Source organism: Brachionichthys hirsutus, chromosome 3, assembly GCF_040956055.1.
Source record: "Brachionichthys hirsutus isolate HB-005 chromosome 3, CSIRO-AGI_Bhir_v1, whole genome shotgun sequence".
Classification (NCBI taxonomy): Eukaryota; Metazoa; Chordata; class Actinopteri; order Lophiiformes; family Brachionichthyidae; genus Brachionichthys; species Brachionichthys hirsutus.
The window spans coordinates 7,455,353-7,475,008 of record NC_090899.1 but is presented as its reverse complement, the minus strand read 5'-3'; the positions used below and the strand labels follow the sequence as shown (position 1 = coordinate 7,475,008).

Sequence of the window (19,656 nt, the reverse complement as noted above, 5' to 3'; positions counted from 1 at the left end):
AATAGTTTTACTTTTTGATTATCTTAAGTTCAGAACACCGCCACTGAGAAGTTCCGGTTGCATCTTTTGAGAAGCGTCCTTATAAGCAAGCCTTCGATATGTATTAAATTACCATTATTTATATTACCATTTGGGAGATAAAGGTAAATAAAAAATGCCCAACGCCCCCTTCCCTGAGAGCGAAGCGTCAGAGCTCCCTCTGAAGCTCATTGGCTGAATTAAAAGCCCTTTGCTGGGCTTCCTGCTATTTGATTGGACGGATAAATTGTCATTGATAAACGTATGATTTCATCACACGTAATCCAGAGGAAAGAAGTATGGCGGCTATGTTGAGAGGCACTCGTTACCTACTTGGGAAGTGTTTCAAGCATGTTGACTTTGCATTCGGTAAGAACAAACGGATCCTCTGTGCACATTGCGCGTCTCACTGCGCAAAGGGGAAGGATGGCCGCGTTGCTGCATGAATGCTGTCTGTGACTCTCATACTCGACTTTGTCTTGAAGTGTTCGGTGGGCGCTCGCAGTTTACTTGTGGATGAGCTATCAAGTAAATTATTGCCTCCTTCGCCTGCCTCGACGTTTACCATAGTAACGCGTTTGGATCTAATGCCTCTCGACTGCGTTATTGTCGCTGAATTATGTCCTTGTGTCCTGCATATAAGGAGCATTCTGCGTTGTCAGTCATGTTAAAGCGTTTGAAGAATAATGGGTTAACGTTAGAGCCTCTTCCCATCAAGTGTCAAATAGTCTAATGTAAAATATATAGCAATGTGTTAGTTGTCTGTCACACATTTCTTTTGTGGTTAAACCAATAAAAGTCATAATCGTGCTTTTACTTTTGAATGAATTGTAGGCATTTGTGTTATCACAGAATAGTTAAGTAAATATTGAAAAGGTACCTTGAGTTCAAATGACTTTGACTGATTTGAATTCACATCCAAATCATATTTAAACGTACTAAACTCACCCACTAAGACGTCTGTACTAACGGGTGTTTGACATATCTTCAAATTAAATACATCCAAGACATCAATTAAATTCTGAGGGAAAAAGTCCAATAATAATAATTTGGCCTCTTGGCTAATGATAACAGGCAAGGATTCTAGCTCGTATTCATACATTTGACCTTTTTAATTTTACAGTGTCCACAAGATCGATGGCCTCAAAGACACCGGTGGGATTCATCGGGCTGGGCAATATGGGAAACCCAATGGCAAAGAACCTGTTGAAGAATCAATACCCGGTCATTGCTTCTGATGTGTTCCCAGAGTCATGCAAGGAAATACAAGAGCTGGGTGCTCAGGTACGTGTGTAAAATACGCATAATCTTTTTACATTTAAGTTTCCACCCGTTCTCTTCTTACATTGTGGTTTTGTGTGTTTTTCAGATTGTAGATAATCCTGCAGAGGTTGCAGAAAAGGCTGACCGCATTATCACCATGCTCCCCTCGAGTCCCAATGTCATAGATGTGTATACCGGACCCAATGGCATTCTCAAGTACACTTTGGTTTTTCCTTCAGCAGCCATTTAATAACCTCCTGGAACTAAATCAGCATTTAACTTTTATCCTTTTCTCAACAGGAAGGTGAAGAAAGGCTCTCTGCTCATTGACTCCAGCACTATTGACCCAGCTGTTTCAAAAGAAATGGCTGCTGCTGCTGAGAAGATGGGGGCAGTTTTTATGGATGCACCAGTATCAGGAGGTACGTTTTATATTTCTCATTACAATATAGGTTGCATGATATATATTACAAACTCAGTTGTGTCTTGATCCAGCTAAAGCCGTTGCAGGCTAACACAAAATCCCTACCTAGTTTTTGTTTAAACATGTTTAGAGAAGTCTTAATTCAATTACATTTGTTATCTTACGGTGTTGGAACCGCACATTATCTATCTTATTTACTTGTGCTATGAAGTAAAAAACAAAATAAGGTAACGCCTAACACCTGATTTTTTGTTAATTTATTTCTAATATTAATTGTTGATAGCTGGGTTACTTTTTCAGTTCTAATGGAACAAGAATATTGCAATTAAACAAGACTGTGCTATTATTTTTATGCCAGGTCACTCACCTCCATTGACAGCAGTCACAAAAAAAAGCATGTTAGGTGGTCTGAGGAAAACAAAATGATTCTGATTTTAGAGCTGAGAAAATATACTTAAAATTAATTATCAATATAGTCTCAAATGTGTTTTCTGTAGTTTAATCTTTAAACACATAATTTCAATTTTTGAATAGGTAGTTTTTCCTGTCTAGCTTGTGTGAGAAGGAACTCCAGTGTACAACCTTCACAGCAACTGTGAACATTTGTGAATCCTTTCAGACGAGTGCTCGGATACAGATCAAAAACAATATATTTAATCTTTATGACAAAATGTATGCTTATTGTGAATGCAATGCCAGTATCATATTTCAAAGGATCAGGGTACCAAAGCACTGGGAAAGTTGTGCGATTCGTAAAAAAGCCACCTGTTTGGAACGTTCCACAGGTTAAACGGGTTAATTAGCAGCAGGTGACTCACCACTTTGAAACACAATTGCGTGAAGGCATTTTCGCATTGGACTCTGACAGGTCTGTGTAATTATTTTGTTTGCACACTTTTTTTATAAACTGTTTTTTATTTCTGGACATGCAGTTTGGTATGTGTCAAACTCTCGTACTCTTGGAGCAAGGCGTTGACTGCATTCCCCAGTTGTGTTCGTGTCAAATTGAACTTGAAACAATATTAAGCCACTGGTTGATATATCTGTATTTTAATGCTTCTTCAATGGTGACAAATCCAATTACCTGTACAGCTGATGAAGCTTCTGTCTGCAAAAAAGGGTTCCTCGCTGTAACGTGTGCACTCTTTGCTTTCCCGGGGGGGGGGGTCCCACACAGAAATGCACAGGATGTTTGAACTTTGCCTCATCAATGTCAGAACAGCCACTTTCTTTGAATTGATTCGGTCAATTTTACAGCCTGGCCTCAAAGATTAGTAATGATTTATATGCTTCCGTCCTGCTGTTGTGCACGTACTTTAAAGTTGTCTAACCTTGTGTGTGTGTGAGAGAGAGAGCAGTTTTACTAGTGTGTGTCAGACTTTGATGCGTCATGTCATTCAGCTTTAAGCTTCTAAATGCTTTTTGAACATCTCCAGTGGCCAAACGGAAATCAACATAAGACCAGTGGCGTCGCACTAAGTGTTTATTCCACCGTGGTTAAAGCTTAAATATAAAAGCACACACGGAGGTGGGGACATAATTGAGTCAGCATGTGTCTGATGGTTTTTTATTGGTGTGAAAAAATGCACAGACCAGATGAGATAACTGCTGCGTTTCATTTTGGATCACACAAATGGTTACCTTACTGAAGGCTGGGATAGAGAGACGTATAGCAGTTAGTTGGTGGTAGTGAAGGGAAATGTGTGTGTGTGTGGGGGGGGGGGGGGGTAGTAATGTGGTAATGCTGTAAGTTCATATTTAAACAACGCTAATGGGAAGCGATTCCAGCCACGTTGCTGATGAGGGATTTTTTTTTGTCTCCAAATCTCCTTTTTAAATGAGTTAGATAGTTGTTTGTGTTTCCTTAGGTGTTAAACTAAGTTTCTTCTTTAAACTCCTGGCAGAACAGTTGAATCGCTGATTTTCATTTTTGGGAATGCTTTTTTTTTTTATCTGTTGAGCAGAGGCAAGAAAATGCAAAAATGTGATTTGTATCCATCTCATTGTGTTTGAAAGTTTTTGATGTGTTTTTTTTTTTAAAGCCATAAATAAACAAGATTCCAACTTGTATTTCACTGTTCTGCATCAGTTATGTCTAACTCCTTTTTAAAGTTCTTTAGAAATGTATTTGCTGTCACAGAAGTAAATATGGACTCTAGCGGTGGCGTGTATGTGGCTGTTTTAATACTGTTGTCCAACCGGAGCCAACACATTTACAACTTCATATTTTTAAGAAGAAGATTAAAAAGGGAGAGAGTTAGGTTTTAACCATTATGTGGAAATGTTTTGAAACACCGCCCGGTTCCAATAGGCCCCCTCGACTTTGGCCTGAATAGAGCCCCCCCCCCCCACCTCAAATATAAATTAATTCAGAAACTTCGCTTTCCCTCCATTGACCAGAGTCTGCATTATCCTCCGCCATTGTTATCGTTTCACACCTGCTCCCGCTTGAACGCACAACAAAGACGTATGTCACGTATCAATACCCTGTAGGTTGGATAAATGAACTCCCATTGGCAAAAGATCAGATTCGTATCGGATTTAGGACCACATATCGAAGTGGCCTGGGTTGCATTTGAAAAAAATCGGATCTATGTCGTTCAGACTGGCACGAAACGATTGGATACAGGTCGCACGGGGGGGGGGGGGGGGGGGGGGGGGGTCGGAGTTGGGTCTCTTCAGGTCACGCTGCCCGAAGAGTGAAGCCACACTGTTTGCTTCAAAATGTCTCCAAAATATCGTGCGGCTGTTGAAGTCATAATCACTCACACATTTTGAGTTCAGTAACTATGATCTACATTTGCTCTCAATCGCTGTGATGCAAGGAGGATGTGGAATTATCTGCATGTGGTGTTGGTGAGCCGGAATAACGCCGAATAACAGTCCATCAGTGCGAGGGGAATCGTGCTGCTTCTTCTGGGGGTGAACATGTTTAGTGGGAAGACATTTGGGGCATCCTCTGTCTTATGTTTGGCCTGACCTGTCACCAGAAGTAGAGAAGCTATCCCAGAATAAAGCAAACATTCACACCGACAGTAGATAACGCAATGAAGCGTCACTGCTCATTTATATGTACCGGTACTTAAAATTAGAAGATGACTGTAATTCTAAGAATAGACTAGTATTTGACGTGTTTCTCCCCTTCAGGTGTTTAGCTGTAGTTCCCGGCTCTCAATGTTTTCTGAAGGTTTTGCCCAGTTTAAAGGAGTGCATAGTGCATACATGCAAAAGTGGTTGTTAAATTACTGTTTCTTATATGTTAAGTAATGTCTTCCAACTCCATTTTATTTTCCATCTATTCTGTTTTTCATTAATTCATTTATAAGGTATTCCAGTCACCTTAACTTGACATTCTTAAAAGACATTTCTCAACTTATTATCACATTGGAAGTTAAACTTAATTGCTCCAACAATATAAACTAACAATTAAATCTTGCTTAATAAAAAAAAAAAAACACACAGTATCTTAGACATTAAAGAACTTTAAACTATATTCAGTCTCCCATTAAACTTCAGGGTTAATTATAAGACTGTCTTCATTTATTCTTTGTCCCCTGTGAGACTTGCACTGCGTTATTGTGAACCTGAAATGTCCAAATGCATCCAGAAACTGTTTGTAAAACTAGACCTGACGTTTGTGTCCCAAAGTTTTGGATTAACTTCTCCAGTAAAGAAACACTTGCTTTTATTATGTAAATGCACAAATCCCAATGTACCAACCTTCTCTGCTTGTTAATGTGTGCAAACATGATGTCTCTTTCCCAGGTGTGGGTGCTGCCAATTCTGGTAAACTGACTTTCATGGTTGGAGGAGCAGAGCAGGAATTTACTGCAGCCCAGGAGCTGCTCAGCTGCATGGGAGCCAATGTGGTGTACTGTGGTCAGGTTGGAACGGGGCAGGTACGAGCCTTGTGTGTGCAGTTTCCAGTATGCTGATGAGTATGACATTAACATAAAGGTTTTTTTTTTTGTGGTTATAAGTATGTTAGTTTGAGTCAGTCAATTGTTTGTTGACCAAGTGTTCTTGCAGGCTGCTAAAATCTGCAACAACATGCTGTTAGCCATCGGAATGATCGGAACCTCCGAGACAATGAACCTGGGAATCAGGTGAGCACGTTGTCTTGGTTACTCACAGCAGCACTCATCGTAAATCAATGCCGTTAAATCTGCCAGCAGTGAAATTTGCGCTAGTAACATGGAATTTGTCTTCACTCACAGACTTGGTCTTGATCCAAAGCTATTGGCCAAAATCCTGAACATGAGCTCGGGTCGCTGCTGGTCCTGTGACACCTACAACCCCGTTCCAGGAGTCATGGAGGGAGTCCCCTCCGGAAATAACTACCAGGGAGGCTTCGGCACCCAGCTAATGGCAAAGGTCTGTTTGTCGTACTTGTTGCTGAATTAGTTTTTTTATTGTCTAGGGTTAAATTTTGCATTAATTGCTGTAATCTTGCACATTTCATTGCAAAATTGATGGAAAGTAAATATGTTGTATAATATTCTAATGACTGTAAAAAAAAAAAAAAAATCCCGTTAGCCCCGATATTGTCAGAGCAGAGAGATGTAAACGTTTATTCTAGCATTTTAAATGTATTTTATAACATTTCCACAACCAAATCTCCAAAAATAAGTAGACCTTTTGTTTATTTATTTATTTATTTTTGCTTAAAATCCTTCCAACAATGTTAAAATCCAGAGAAATCTGCAAGCAAATTCAGCACGTCCAGTGTGTTTGATTTGGTTTCTTTTTGGACGAGGAACAAAGTCTGTGACTGTGACTGAACACAGCTGTAATAAAACTTTAAACGTCGCCTTGTCTGTGAACATTTCTGGCCCAGTAGGGTCAGACATCTGAACAATGGGGACCCTGAACACAACAACTCTTACGATCCTGTGCTAAGCTTTCGTTTTATCATTGGGAGAACTCGCTGCATGTATTGTTCTCAATCATGCAGTACAAGTCTGTGAGGAGCTTGCTTCTCATATGTTAAGCATGTGTGATTTAAGATGTTCTGGTGAAAAAGAAGAATTTCTATCTTCAGTCTCCCCACTTAAAATAATGCAGGGAATTGTTAGCATTACATTCCTCTTGAAAGGAGATCATATCATTACAGCATAGAGAATAATTTTCTGTCCTGTTTGTCGTGGTTGTCGTTTTTTTTTTTTTTTAACTAATATTTGCCGTATTTTTTTCAGGATCTCGGACTCGCACAGAACACAGCCACCAACACAAAGACTCCTGTCCCTCTCGGCTCTTTGGCCCATCAGATTTACCGAATGATGTGCGCACGCGGTTACGCCAGTAAAGATTTCTCCTCCGTATTCCAGTTCCTGCGTGAGGAGGAGGGCCAGTAGTATAATGTCAGCCTCCACCCCAGCCACAGCCTCTCGGATTCCTGCTCCGGCAAATTGCCAAGACGGAATTATTTGGAGTTTCTCCTTGAATGCTTTTTCCATCGAGCATCGGATCATATGTGTACTTGTCTCCCTCGGAAATCATAGTTAAAATGTAACACTGAATTTAGTAGAAAATGAATTGTCAGCTTTAAGGTTTTTCAGTTTTCTCCACATATCTGTTCAATCATTGGTGTCCTGCTTTCTGTGGGGGGGGGGGACATATCGTATATTCTGAAGAAATCAAACTAGTTGTCGGTCAGCTCATGTAATTGAGCAACTTTCTTTCAAATTTACCGGTAAGTGTTTTTATTTCTGAGATCTTGATTTTTAAATACACTAAATGAAAATGTAAAAAAAAAAAAAAAAACGAGCCCTACATTCGGTGATGCGTGATTATTATGACTCAACCCTGTTTTTGTAGTGTCGGACTTTAAGGGGACAGTGTGTATGGTAAATTACTAACATGGAAGATATATGAGAGGATGCTTCTCGTGAAGATGACTGATTCTCCATTCAAGTCTCTGGGAGCGCGTGGAATGGTTCCCAGCCCGTGCGTCGGACGAGCTCCACTGTCACGACCAACTGTTCTAATGACAATAAACGTCTCCCTGCTGCAGCTTGTCTGTGGTGCGTGTTTACTGGAGGAAGAAGCGGGCCGACTGTCGCATCATGCATGCGTGTTGGGTGTACTGTCTTTGGGCATGTGGCCCTCTTTCCTGTCCCCACTCGGATCGCGCCGGGGGGGCGGTATGTTTCTGATCTAGCACGCCAGAAGCCACGGAGGGGCCAAGATGCCATAGGTCATACGATCACTAGACAAACCCATAAAAAGTCCATTAAGCACTGCAGGCTAAGAGCCGTGTTTCCAGCACTTGATGGGTGCTGCAAACAGAGCAGCACTTTGGTCTCCGTCCTGCAACACGCTTGTTCTGTTCCGTGCGTCAGAGCTCCGCTTTCTGCTGCGGGGTTCAGTCCTCGCGTTTGTTTCAACTCTTCTGATGGAAAGTTCTGGAAATCGGACAAACTATCTGAAACACCTGAGGTTATTTATTGTTTGTTTGTTTTTATCCGTGTTCACCGTTTGGCCTTCAGCAATGCATAAACGCGCGGAGATCTTATAGAGAATTTTATGATTAAGTTAGGAAAAAATCCCGTGTTCAGCTTTGATCCTACAGAACCGACCGTTTTTGATTATTTTTTTTTGTTCCACATCCAAGTTTGTTTATTTATTTGCTTCAGAGGCGACGGCCCAAAGCCGTTAACGTGTATTGTCGTCCTTTTGGTTTTATTTGTGGTCTGCTTGTTGATCATAAAATAAACATCTTTGTCCTGTTAAGCCTGTGTAGCGTGTATTGTATTATATGCACACACACATATATATATATGTATAAATAAAAACTACAACAAAGTGCTGCTTTTACAGCAAATCACACACAACAAACTAATCTAATCGAACTCGTTGCAGACTAAATGCAATCATTATAAAAAATATCAAACACGAAAAAAATCAATACAACAGGACTAGTTCACCAACGATTCTATTTATTTATTTTTTATAATTTAATTTGGCAATATAACTTTTTTCCTTCCTTATTCGGGCTTTAGGCCCGTACACGTGTTCTTGTCCGCATTTACGATATTTATGTGTGATAGTTAAAAGATTGGCACAATAGCTCCATTATTTATAATAAGTATATGAATTTAACCTACCTGCTTATTAACATGGCGTGGACTGTGTTGTACACACTCTTTGTTTGTGTAAACGTGTGCTTTAATAAAGAACAAATGAAACGCTTCTCTTTCGTCAACTCCCGGTTCACGGATTTTAGGTTATCAGATTCAGACCAGCTGCTATAAAGACAGACACTCCGAACTGGTTTCACACCAATCAGTATTTAGTCCGGAAGAGGTATACTTGAATAGAAAATCAAAAGTCGATCAGTATATTTAAAGCTATCAATGTAATGGCAAAAGGCACGTGAACCAATGCGCCCATATAAAACACGCGCAGACCGCTCCTCGCTCTTGCCCACAAAATATGAACTTGACTCATAAAGATTTACAGCCTTAAAAGGTGGCAAAACTATAAAAAATATATAAAAAATAAAAAGGTATTTGAAGTTTAGGTGGGGAAAAATTTCTTTAGGGAGGATGTGGCTCCACCTCACAAATGTAAAAACAAAAATGTGTTACAAGAATAGAAGGTGAAACATGTCGCCTCTCCCCCCCGTCAGTGTGTGTACAGCTGAAAGTACGCACATATATCTGGACTATAGTGTTGCGGTAAAATATACTGACTGTGGTACACAGGAAAACAAGAACGGATCGATGAAGACAATGAAACAGTTACTTTTTATTCCAATGGAGAGATAACACGCTCGCCTTGATGTTTGATTATATTTAATTGTGTTTTTTAATCGCCTAAATCTTTCAGTAATCCCGTTTGGGATGTATTCAGAGGCTGTTTTCATGCTGTTTTCTCGGGCTTCGTGTCTCGGGGTCCTGTTTTTTGGCCTGCCTTCAGTTTTCACCTTGACCTTGGCCTCCGGCCGCGTCTAACCTCGACGAGGAAGGGTGCAGCCAAATGTCGCATGCTTTTGGTCTTTTGTGGACACTGAACTTGTGTCTGCGTCGATTTACACGTTTTAATGGCAAATGGGAGGATCACTGTGTGATAAAAACCTTTTTGCATGTCTAAAATCTACAAATCCTAAAACATGTTTTTATCTTCTCCAGATTAAGAGCTCGTGCGACCGACGTGGCACGCGCAATTGTGGAAAACAAATATCATCTTGCTTTAGTTAATCCATGTTTTGCACATTTGATCAAAGACGCATGTTGTGTTGGCACAATGCATCAGACAAAACATAAATAAAAATAAAATAAAACCTTACAAATTCCAATACAATTTGTTTCCAAAAGGAAAGGCCACCACAGGTTGTGTCGTCTCTGCCGTGCGTGTTCATTACCTCAAACGTGCAGCTTGTCCTGCATTATCTGATGTCTAGACGTTTATCATCTCCTTTGCATATCACGTGCTTGGCCCTGACCAATAACCTTACGATCTTTATGTCGGGTACTCAGGCGTGTTCGTATCGTTACTCGACCCGAGTGTCTGTCTCTGTTCAGTCGAGGGGATTTTGGAAAAAGGGTTGGTCGTATCGATGTAGGGCATGCTATGACCGCTCCGTTGCTCCTCCATTCGCACTGGGTTGACCCGGTGATGTTTCTCTACGACAACAGCTTGGACGATAGAAGTAAGAACATGGAAGGATTTCCTGGAGGCAATTTTGCTGCAAACCAGTGCAGGAATTTGTTAGCGCATCCGACCTCGCTGGCTCCGAGCACCACGTACACTGCGAGTGAAGTGCCAGTGACTGGCATGGGGGAGCCTGGCAAGCAATGCAGTCCGTGCTCTGCGACGCAGAGCTCGCCCAACGCATCTTTGCCCTATGGATATTTTGGCAGCAGTTATTACCCGTGTCGGATGACGCACGGCAGCGTTAAGGCTTGCGCGCAACCCTCGGGTTATGGCGACAAATACATGGACTCGCCAGTCTCTGGCGAGGAGTTTTCAAACAGGGCAAAGGAATTTGCGTTTTATCAGGGCTATTCTTCAGCTCCATACCAGCCCAGCTACTTGGATGTCCCCGTCGTCCCTGCGCTGAGCGCTCCATCTGAGCCAAGACACGAGCCTCTGCTGCCGATGGAGCCCTACCAGCCTTGGGCCATCACGAATGGATGGAGCGGTCAAGTTTACTGCACCAAGGAGCAGCCACAGTCCAATCCTCTGTGGAAGTCCTCCTTACAGGGTGATTGTTTTATGGAAACAGGAACGCGTTGTGTGCATGTGTAGCTGAACTTGGTAAAAAAAAAAAAAAACGTGCATGTATTTTCCATTGTAGCATTTATTCGTTGTTGATGCGCCTGAAATAAGTCAGAATAAATAAGTAAATAGATTTATGCTTTTTTTTCCTTCTTGCTGTTGAAAATGTGACTTTTTGTTTCCCTCCACAGACTCTCTAGCCAGTGGGGACAGCTCCATGCGCCGTGGGAGGAAGAAGCGCGTTCCGTACACGAAGGTGCAGCTCAAGGAATTGGAAAGGGAGTACGCTGCCAATAAATTTATCACCAAAGACAAGAGGAGGAGGATTTCAGCCCAGACAAATCTGACAGAAAGACAAGTGACAATCTGGTTTCAGAACAGGCGCGTGAAAGAGAAGAAAGTCGTGAATAAATTCAAGAGCAGTTAGCTCTGGAGGCGATGGACGGACATTTGTGCGCCTTCATTAAAACAAACAACTGTTTTATATAATTTATTATATTACATGAACGATTCCTTTGTCGCCAGAGGTCCTCTGTTTTTGACCCACTCATTTCCTTCTCCCACTTTAATTGGAACCAGTCGACGCGGCCTGTTGACAGAAGATCGGAAATGGGTTGAAACACGTTGACCAAGGCGATTCTTTCATGATCGCCTTCGAATTCCCACCAAACCATTAGAAATCCTGAGACCTGAAGACGCTCTGAGCAATTCTGCACCTTTATTTAAATCCAGTCCAACAGAACAAAAAACAAGCAAACAGCGAATCACCAGAATTAATTCACATTATCAGTCTTTTCTTAGCGATGCAATGTAAAAAAAAAAAAAAAACAGAAACTATTGGCTGACCTCGCACCTTCAGCCTGTGACAACACAAACAGGCCAATTTAACCAAATAGGCCTCAAAAAATCTTCTTTTTTTCTTTATCGTTATATTTTCTGCATTTATTCACACTAATGATAAAAAAAAATCTCTTCATGCATAAGCAATAATAGCCTACGACACGTTTTGGGGGTATAAAATGAAGTTAGTTTAAAAAAAAGCTATATTACGTTTTTAAAGCTTTTAAATAACATTTTAGACAACATCCTTGCATTTAAAAATATGTTTGAAATAGTCAGTGCCACATAAAACATCAAACGTTAAACGAAAGTGTTTCTAGATTTCCAAATGCAGAGTTTTTGCTCAGAATGGCTCGTCTGTCCCATTTCATGACTCAAGAGTAATTTGCAGAAAGATTTAATAATGTAGGCATATTTAAACATGTAAATAGAATATGACTCCAACTATCAAGGCTATTCCCTGAGCGTAATAGCTGAAAGTTTGACAATAAATGTTTGAGAGACGCAATGTGATCTTGTTATTTTCATTCTTACTAATGTTTTCTTTAGGCATTTAAGCGATGAAGGAAGGACTTTAAAATGTATATTTTGGTTAAATTATTCATAGCATAATGATATCAGCGTGTTTAGGCCTGAATGAGCTCAGACACAGTGTTGAGCGTGTGTCGCCATCTGGTGGTGAATCTATGTGAGTACAACATCAGCTCATGGTTCTCTCTGGTCGAAACATTTGGCCTCTGTACTCTCATAGAAACTTTTATGTGTTTATGTTTGTATGTCTGTGTAGGAGAAGGAAAAAGCCATTATTCACACCTTCATAAATATCCATTTTATTACCAATAAAACGTGCCACATATCAACAAATTAGGTAATACACTCCTAACCTTGTCCTGCAGTAATAAAAATCTTTAGATAATGAAGAAACAGAAATAAAAAGGGCATAATGAGACACTTATCAAAATATTAAATGTAGCCTTTTGTTTGTTTTTATCTTTACATTCTCTGTAATATTTTAATGTCGATTGAGGATACATTTTGAAGATATATTTTTGCTACGCATGCATATAAAGCTAATTTTGCTTGTCTGTTGAAAAGGCAGGATACAAAAAACAATTTCAATTTCAATGTCTTTAGTGAGAAAATTCCAGATTTCGTTTGCAAAATGTCTGAACAATTTCTGGTATTTTGAATCTTCGGATTCATTAATTACTTTAATAGTCGGAATATGCAAGTATACAAGAACCGTTTTATTTTTCTTAAGGCGTCGTGGCTCTAATTAGTATAAACTGTATTATAATTGGCATTAACGAATCACGACAACGTCGAAAAATTAGGATAAGATAAGATAAGATAAGATAAGATAACCTTTATTGATTCTCAGTGGGGACTAATATAATAATTTCAATATGGACTAATTTCTGGATTGCAAGAAAAGAAAAATGCAAAATATCACAGACTTTTCTGAATAATTAAATTTACGACGGCAGACGGCAATGTCTCTAGAAACGATACAGAATCTGTTTTCCTTGGGTTAGGGGCTGCTTTGATTGTGTTAAACCCTTCCGTGACGCTCATTTGTCTCCACCGTCCCCTCCGTCTTTGTGCGTCTTTGCTCCCCCTGACAGACGAACAGGTTACTGCGCCTCCCTGCAGGCCGACGCGTCCTGCTGCTGCTGCATCTTTAGAAAACATCTAAAATAGGCGGCTGCATGAAATAATATTGAATGGCATTTTATTAATGGCAACATTTGACTGTATGGAAACACTTTCCAAAGAGGAAACTGGAGCCATTAAAGCGCACATAAAGAACAGCCTATACACCGAACTTTTTACATTTATATGACGATAATTCATACTTGAAGTCATATAAACTAGAGTTTTATGTTCAGTCCAATAGATAGTTTTCCTTAGTACGTTATATGCGTTTGTGTGTCTGGCGTGTTTGATGACGTCATGCGGTACTGAACGTTGTGCGATGAACTTCAGACAAAAACAAAAACATATATATGTATATGTATACAGTATATATATATATATATATATGTGTGATTCTAATACAAATTATCACACACACACGCACACACACAAATATAGGCACGCGCGCACACGCAGCACACACGTCGGATTATTCGGTTACTGCCGTTCTTTGTTTTTATATCTGTTCAAATGATTTATTTAAGCAACTTATCATGTTAAAATTTGGATCTCATATCCATAACCTTGGACACACACTTAGATAATCCACAGACGCGCGCGCGCGCACACACACACACATTGTGGATTTCTGTTTTGCACGCTCTAGCCGACAGTAACGATAAAGATATGACACAACAAAACTGCAAGGTGTGGGAAACGACGTCAGTGACGTCACCAGCCAGCGGGTGTGTTGGATCTGCTCTTTGAGCGGCGGACCTGCCGCATCAGCTGCTGCCGGGCTGGATGGATGTAAGTTCGAACACGCGAATGAGCTGGAGCACCTCCACCGGGCGTCTCTCTCCAACCTGAGGCTCTGCTTCCACTGAGATCGGTTCCTGCTTTCAGGGATACGTCTTTCCTCTCCGTCGCTAATCTTCACTTTAAATCATGTGAACTATTTTTTTGTTTGTATTGTAATGTTTGAAGAACGATAAATCAGCCTATACTTCCAGCCCATTGTTTATCTATAATTCAAATGCAGTTACAGATGGAAGAATAGTGTCTTTAAAAAAATATATACATATAGTTATAATATATTTAAACCCTGTTTGAGGTCATTTCCAAAGAAATCTATTGTGTTTGGACTTGATAAGATCGACATCAGCAGACAACATCAGCCTTTTTCCTGAACACTTTCGCGCATGAGGTCTCTTGATTTCTGAAAATAAAGTTTCCTCTTAATCCATTTTCTTTGAAGGTAAGTAAACAGGCGCTGCAGGTTGAATCTGCTTGTCTTATTGATTTACAGCTCCTTTAATTCATAGACAAAAAGACATGTGATTCCAAAAACATTAAAAGTCCCTTAAAATGTTAAACCTTAATGCAGATTATTCCAAAAACGTTCAGGATCCAGAGAAAAGAGAGGCACATATTTCATATGGCAATTAAATTAAGCCTTGTCCCTTAAAGTGTCGGGAATAAATCAAGAAAACTCGTTTCAAGAAATCCATTTATTATCCTCCACCTGTGAAAGCAAGAAAGTTAGCATGTGTTCTAACGTTAACTTTTGCATTTCAACTAAATAAATAAATGTTGTGCAGTTATTCCTGAAACATCCTGTGCTCCAGACAGCAGCCTACAGGGATTTTATTTCTCTCTCATACATTTATTTCGTCTGAAACCTTCAATCCAAATCAGTGGGCGCCTGTTGCCGTGCGGCTTGTCCAAGTATATGTCAAAAAATAAACGAATTAACTCAAAGCAAAATTTATTTAGCCTTTTGATTCACAGCTTATTTTAAAACTGGCATTAAAATAAATGTTTATCTGGTTAAATTGATATTTTGTAGAACTGCAAATCCAGTGTTGGAAAAACATGAGCGAATTTTTATAGAAATGTCTTTTTTGCATTATTTCTAACTTTTTCTGTCTCAAAGTCAAGGTGCATCTCTTTATTTTTGTTTGTTTACTTGTGCAACGCTCACAACACTGCACTAATTAAACCATCTTACATATAGCGGATGGATCCGCTTTTACTAGCTCGGGTTGAACCGCTCATATATGTCATATTTTTTGAAGTTGAAGCTGAAAACTCGAAGAAGGAAATGAAGTTTTATGTGACAACTTCAGGAGCCTTGGCCTGAATGCTGAATGGCTGCGAAACAGAAAAAGAAAGAAAAGAAACAGGTTTGTTTTTTATCATGTGCGACGATTTTTAAAAGGCAAAAATCAATGAAGAGTTTCACGCCGCGGTTCCACGACGGGTGGAACTCAATCCCTGGGCGTCAAACACCAATTAACCTCAAGCAGAATAAATATTACACAGTCAGCTACTGTTTTGATGAATAAAACGTCAATTTGGACCAAATTAAAATTGTTTTAATAGCAAGATTAGTGAGTTTTGACACGTGACCATAGTGATGACAAATGAAAATGGCCCGTGTCCAAAGGAAAAGAACGGAGCCTTTATTAATATCCAAACCTGCATGTTTTATTCATATTATATCCTTAGTTGCGTGTCCGATTCCCTCACATGAACTTCTTCAAGAAGATGAATCTGGTCCTCGTCTAATGGTCATCACAACATTTTTATTTTTGTACACAATGATAATCTTTATGGGTTTTTGGTGGTTCGGTCCCAAACACATGGGATAATTAAAAGCAAACGTTTACGCTCAGATGACGACGAAAGCAGCATGCAATTAAAAGCACATATGGTCACATTTAGGTCTGCAAGAAAGAAGTGTTTGCAGTTTTCAAAAAGATTGTCCCTTGAAGGTTTCATTTGTAATGATCCCCAAAATGCTGACTCGGGCAAATGATCCATGCAGCAAAAGGATCTGTACAGTCCATTGTCCTTTGAGTCTCCTGCTCCCACGCGAGACTGATCCCTGCAGAGCGCAGCATGACTGGCATCGCGCCCTCACTTGTGGGCTATAGATTATATATAACCAGAAGTTGCATTTATATATTGGGACAACGAATCCATGCACTTGGCTCGCAGTGACAAACGAATCTAGAACATCAAATCAACAAATGTGCGGTAGGTGTAAGAGCTCAGTATATGAAACTTAACAAGTTCTCCAGTTTGGCCTATAAAATGTTATTTGTGGCACAAAGCAGTAAACGTTATGCGTGCGAAATCTAAATGTCATCTCCAAAACATTTAACGCGCGTCCGCACTGGGGGTTATAAGGTAAAGGTGAAATTAACTTTAAGAAGAAAACCTAATTAAAGGTGAAAAATAATGAGGTTAAGCAACTTTACACTTTATTCTACCTTGTAAAGTGTTTAACGATGAGAGTCCGGATTGAAGTATACAACTATACAAACTGAGAGAACCCATGTTTCAAATATTCAGCTCTTTCAAAGTAGCCCAAATTCACGTCGATGTAAATCTCCCTCAGATTTCTTCCCTACTTTATAAAAGCATGAACTCGTGTAACCTGCACGTTGAGGCGTAGGCTATCTGTCATTTTGTGCCAGTGGTCACATGGCTTTGGCCCTCAGGAATGGATAGACATGGATCCCCACGTCAGCTTGTACGTCTAAGGATTTCTGCTCCAGTCTTGCCTCAAAGTGGCTGGAGCGCAGCGCCGCAGAGGAACGATGGCGGGATTATTATGAGACGTTTGCAGCAGCAGAATATGGATTTTGATGAGCACATCTCTGGCTCCAATATGTATTTACCAAGCTGCACTTATTACGTCTCCGGGACCGACTTCTCGGGTCTCCCTCATTATTTAACCCAGAGCCAGTCCTCTTGCCCCATGACATACCCGTACCAGTCCTCCGCGCGTCCACAGGTTCCGTCCGTGCGAGACGTGGCTTTCAGAGACTATGGGATCGATACTTCCAGTAAATGGCACCACAGCAGGGGCGGCCTGTCACACTGCTACGCCGAGGACATCGTGCACAGGGACGGCTGGACGAACCCGACCTCGCGCGGGGGGGAGATTCTCCTGAAAAGCAGCTCCAGCGCGACGCACCCCGGCTCCTCCAACACCGCGTCCGGCTTCTACGGCGGCAGCGTCGGCAGGAACGGCGTCCTGCCGCAGGCGTTCGATCAGTTCTTCGACACTGCGTACGGGAGCTCGGAGAACAGCACAACGTTGACAGCACAGGCAGCGGACGCGGACCCGGACAAACACGCCGCCAAAGCGAGCCCCGCGCCGGCGCACCCGGGCTCGGACACTGCGGAGAGCTTCAGCCCCAAGTCGTCCTCCGGCCACAGCGAGGAGAAGCGGAGCAGAAGCAGCAGTGAGTAAGGTCGAGGAGGAACAATCTGCCCAACGCGCTGCTCTTAAAGCGTTTTATATGCTGTTTTATAAGCACGCAGGTTTATGGAGGCCCTGCCGATTTACCCTGTAACGAAATGTTATAAACGGCAAGATCACGTGCTTTGCTTGGGATTGGAATTGGCCGTGAGGACTTTGGCGTTAAGCTTGTCGTTCAATATTTTAAACAGTATCTCAACTGAAATGTCTTTGCAATAGTTTGATACACTTGATTGATAAATCGAACCATTCTAGAAGATATACTTCAAGATAAAAATGAACATGTTTGTGATATTTTCAAAATCCCCCACACACATAAATTTGCTAAAGTATGATTTACTATGCATATATTATATATACACAGTGCGCTCATTATAAATTATACTATTTTTCTTTTTTTGAAGTTGATTGTATTTATAATTCCTGCAGTGATTTAAATCTGAATTCGGTCTAGTGTTATACGTTCAAACTCTGCGCCCTATTTAAGATAAATGTGAACACATTGACTGGATTTGCGAGGATTTAATTTAACATCTGCTTTTCCTGATATTTGCCTGCACGACGACAGTAAAACAGCGGCCCTTTACGCACAATGAAATCAAACGCGCGGACAACACAAGCGTATCAGATATATGATACTCATGACTGTTTAGTTAGCGCCCACCCTCACTCTTAAACCAGTATGGTTTTACACACTTCAGTATAAGTTTTCACTACTTCCGACATGCAGTGTTTCATGCCCAACACGCACTATCAAGTCCAGTCTCTGTGTTTAAATGTCGGTCCTTGCAGGCCTGAGAGGAGGGAAACACTTGAACTCCAAACTCCTGCTCTGGACCACCACCACCGCTGCTTCTTACAGCAGGCAGCAGACAAATGGTTTCATGTCGCAGCGATGAGTGTTATAATATCTCACGGTGACCTTAGCCTTATTCATCTTTCAGGTGGCCAGAGGACGCGCAAAAAGAGATGCCCGTACTCCAAGTATCAAATCAGGGAACTGGAGAGGGAGTTCTTTTTCAGCGTTTACATCAACAAAGAGAAGCGTCTGCATCTCTCACGGATGCTCAATCTGACTGATCGCCAGGTCAAAATCTGGTTTCAGAACAGGAGGATGAAGGAGAAGAAGCTCAACAGAGACCGTTTACAGTACTACACAAACCCCCTGCTGTAAAGGCTGAACAAAGACTCACAACAAAGCCCCCCCACCACCCCACCCCAGCTTGACTTCATGACGGGATTGAGTTTTTTGAGACAGATTTCACCTTACATTATTTTTTCACGAAGCGTATTTGGCTCTATTATTATTATTATTATTATTATTATTGGCTTGTTATTTGCTTGATCGACAGGATAATCATCTATTTTTATTTTTTAAAGTGGTTGCGTAAAGCAGATGTGTAGGAATCCCCTTTGGGTTCTTTTTCATACTCACGTGTTGCATTTCGAATATTTGTCCTAACTTTTCCCTGAAATGTGTATTTTTTTTTAAAACCCAGATTCACACAAGCACAGAAACATTTGTGACCAGAAATGCTGCCATTAATTCAATGCTGGTGTGTCCTTTTTCTTTTTCTATTTTTTTTTATACCTAATTGTTCAAATACTTCACAGCAACAGGAAACGGTTTTTTTTGTAGTATATATTGCAATGAAAATCAGACTTCCTGATGTAAAAAAATCCCTGACCAGTGTCAGAGAACACTCTGATACCAAACGCACTTAATACTGATTTTCATGATGTGTAACATCCGCGTCGGACCCTCTGGACGAGCGTTTTGTTGAGCTCTTCACCGGAATGTTGGATTATTGTCGAAGACTATTCGCTAATAAAAGAACAAAAACCCCAAATGAAACACAACACCGTATTTTTGTTTAATCCGCAAGCACGTGCATCGTTCGGATGCGTGACGTGCATGTGGTCCACTATGACCTGCACTATTTGATATCAAACAATGGGTTCATTTACTTCATTAGGT

At 40.7% G+C, this 19,656-nt stretch overlaps 3 protein-coding genes across 3 annotated transcripts; all 3 read left to right on the top strand.

Annotated features, from left to right (window-relative positions):
- Nucleotides 1-317: 317 nt before the first annotated feature.
- Nucleotides 318-8,437, top strand: hibadhb (3-hydroxyisobutyrate dehydrogenase b). Its single transcript, XM_068759053.1, has 8 exons — nucleotides 318-387; nucleotides 1,142-1,302; nucleotides 1,388-1,497; nucleotides 1,582-1,703; nucleotides 5,471-5,604; nucleotides 5,735-5,811; nucleotides 5,923-6,079; nucleotides 6,901-8,437. The coding sequence occupies exons 1-8, from the start codon at nucleotides 318-320 to the stop codon at nucleotides 7,057-7,059; spliced, it is 990 nt and encodes a 329-aa protein (XP_068615154.1). The 3' UTR covers nucleotides 7,060-8,437.
- Nucleotides 8,438-10,279: 1,842 nt separating this feature from the next.
- Nucleotides 10,280-11,354, top strand: hoxa13b (homeobox A13b). The gene is made up of 2 exons (XM_068756728.1): nucleotides 10,280-10,913; nucleotides 11,119-11,354. The coding sequence occupies exons 1-2, from the start codon at nucleotides 10,280-10,282 to the stop codon at nucleotides 11,352-11,354; spliced, it is 870 nt and encodes a 289-aa protein (XP_068612829.1).
- Nucleotides 11,355-17,048: 5,694 nt separating this feature from the next.
- On the top strand, nucleotides 17,049-19,530 carry hoxa11b (homeobox A11b). The gene is made up of 2 exons (XM_068757024.1): nucleotides 17,049-17,661; nucleotides 18,623-19,530. The coding sequence occupies exons 1-2, from the start codon at nucleotides 17,049-17,051 to the stop codon at nucleotides 18,850-18,852; spliced, it is 843 nt and encodes a 280-aa protein (XP_068613125.1). The 3' UTR covers nucleotides 18,853-19,530.
- Nucleotides 19,531-19,656: the final 126 nt, after the last annotated feature.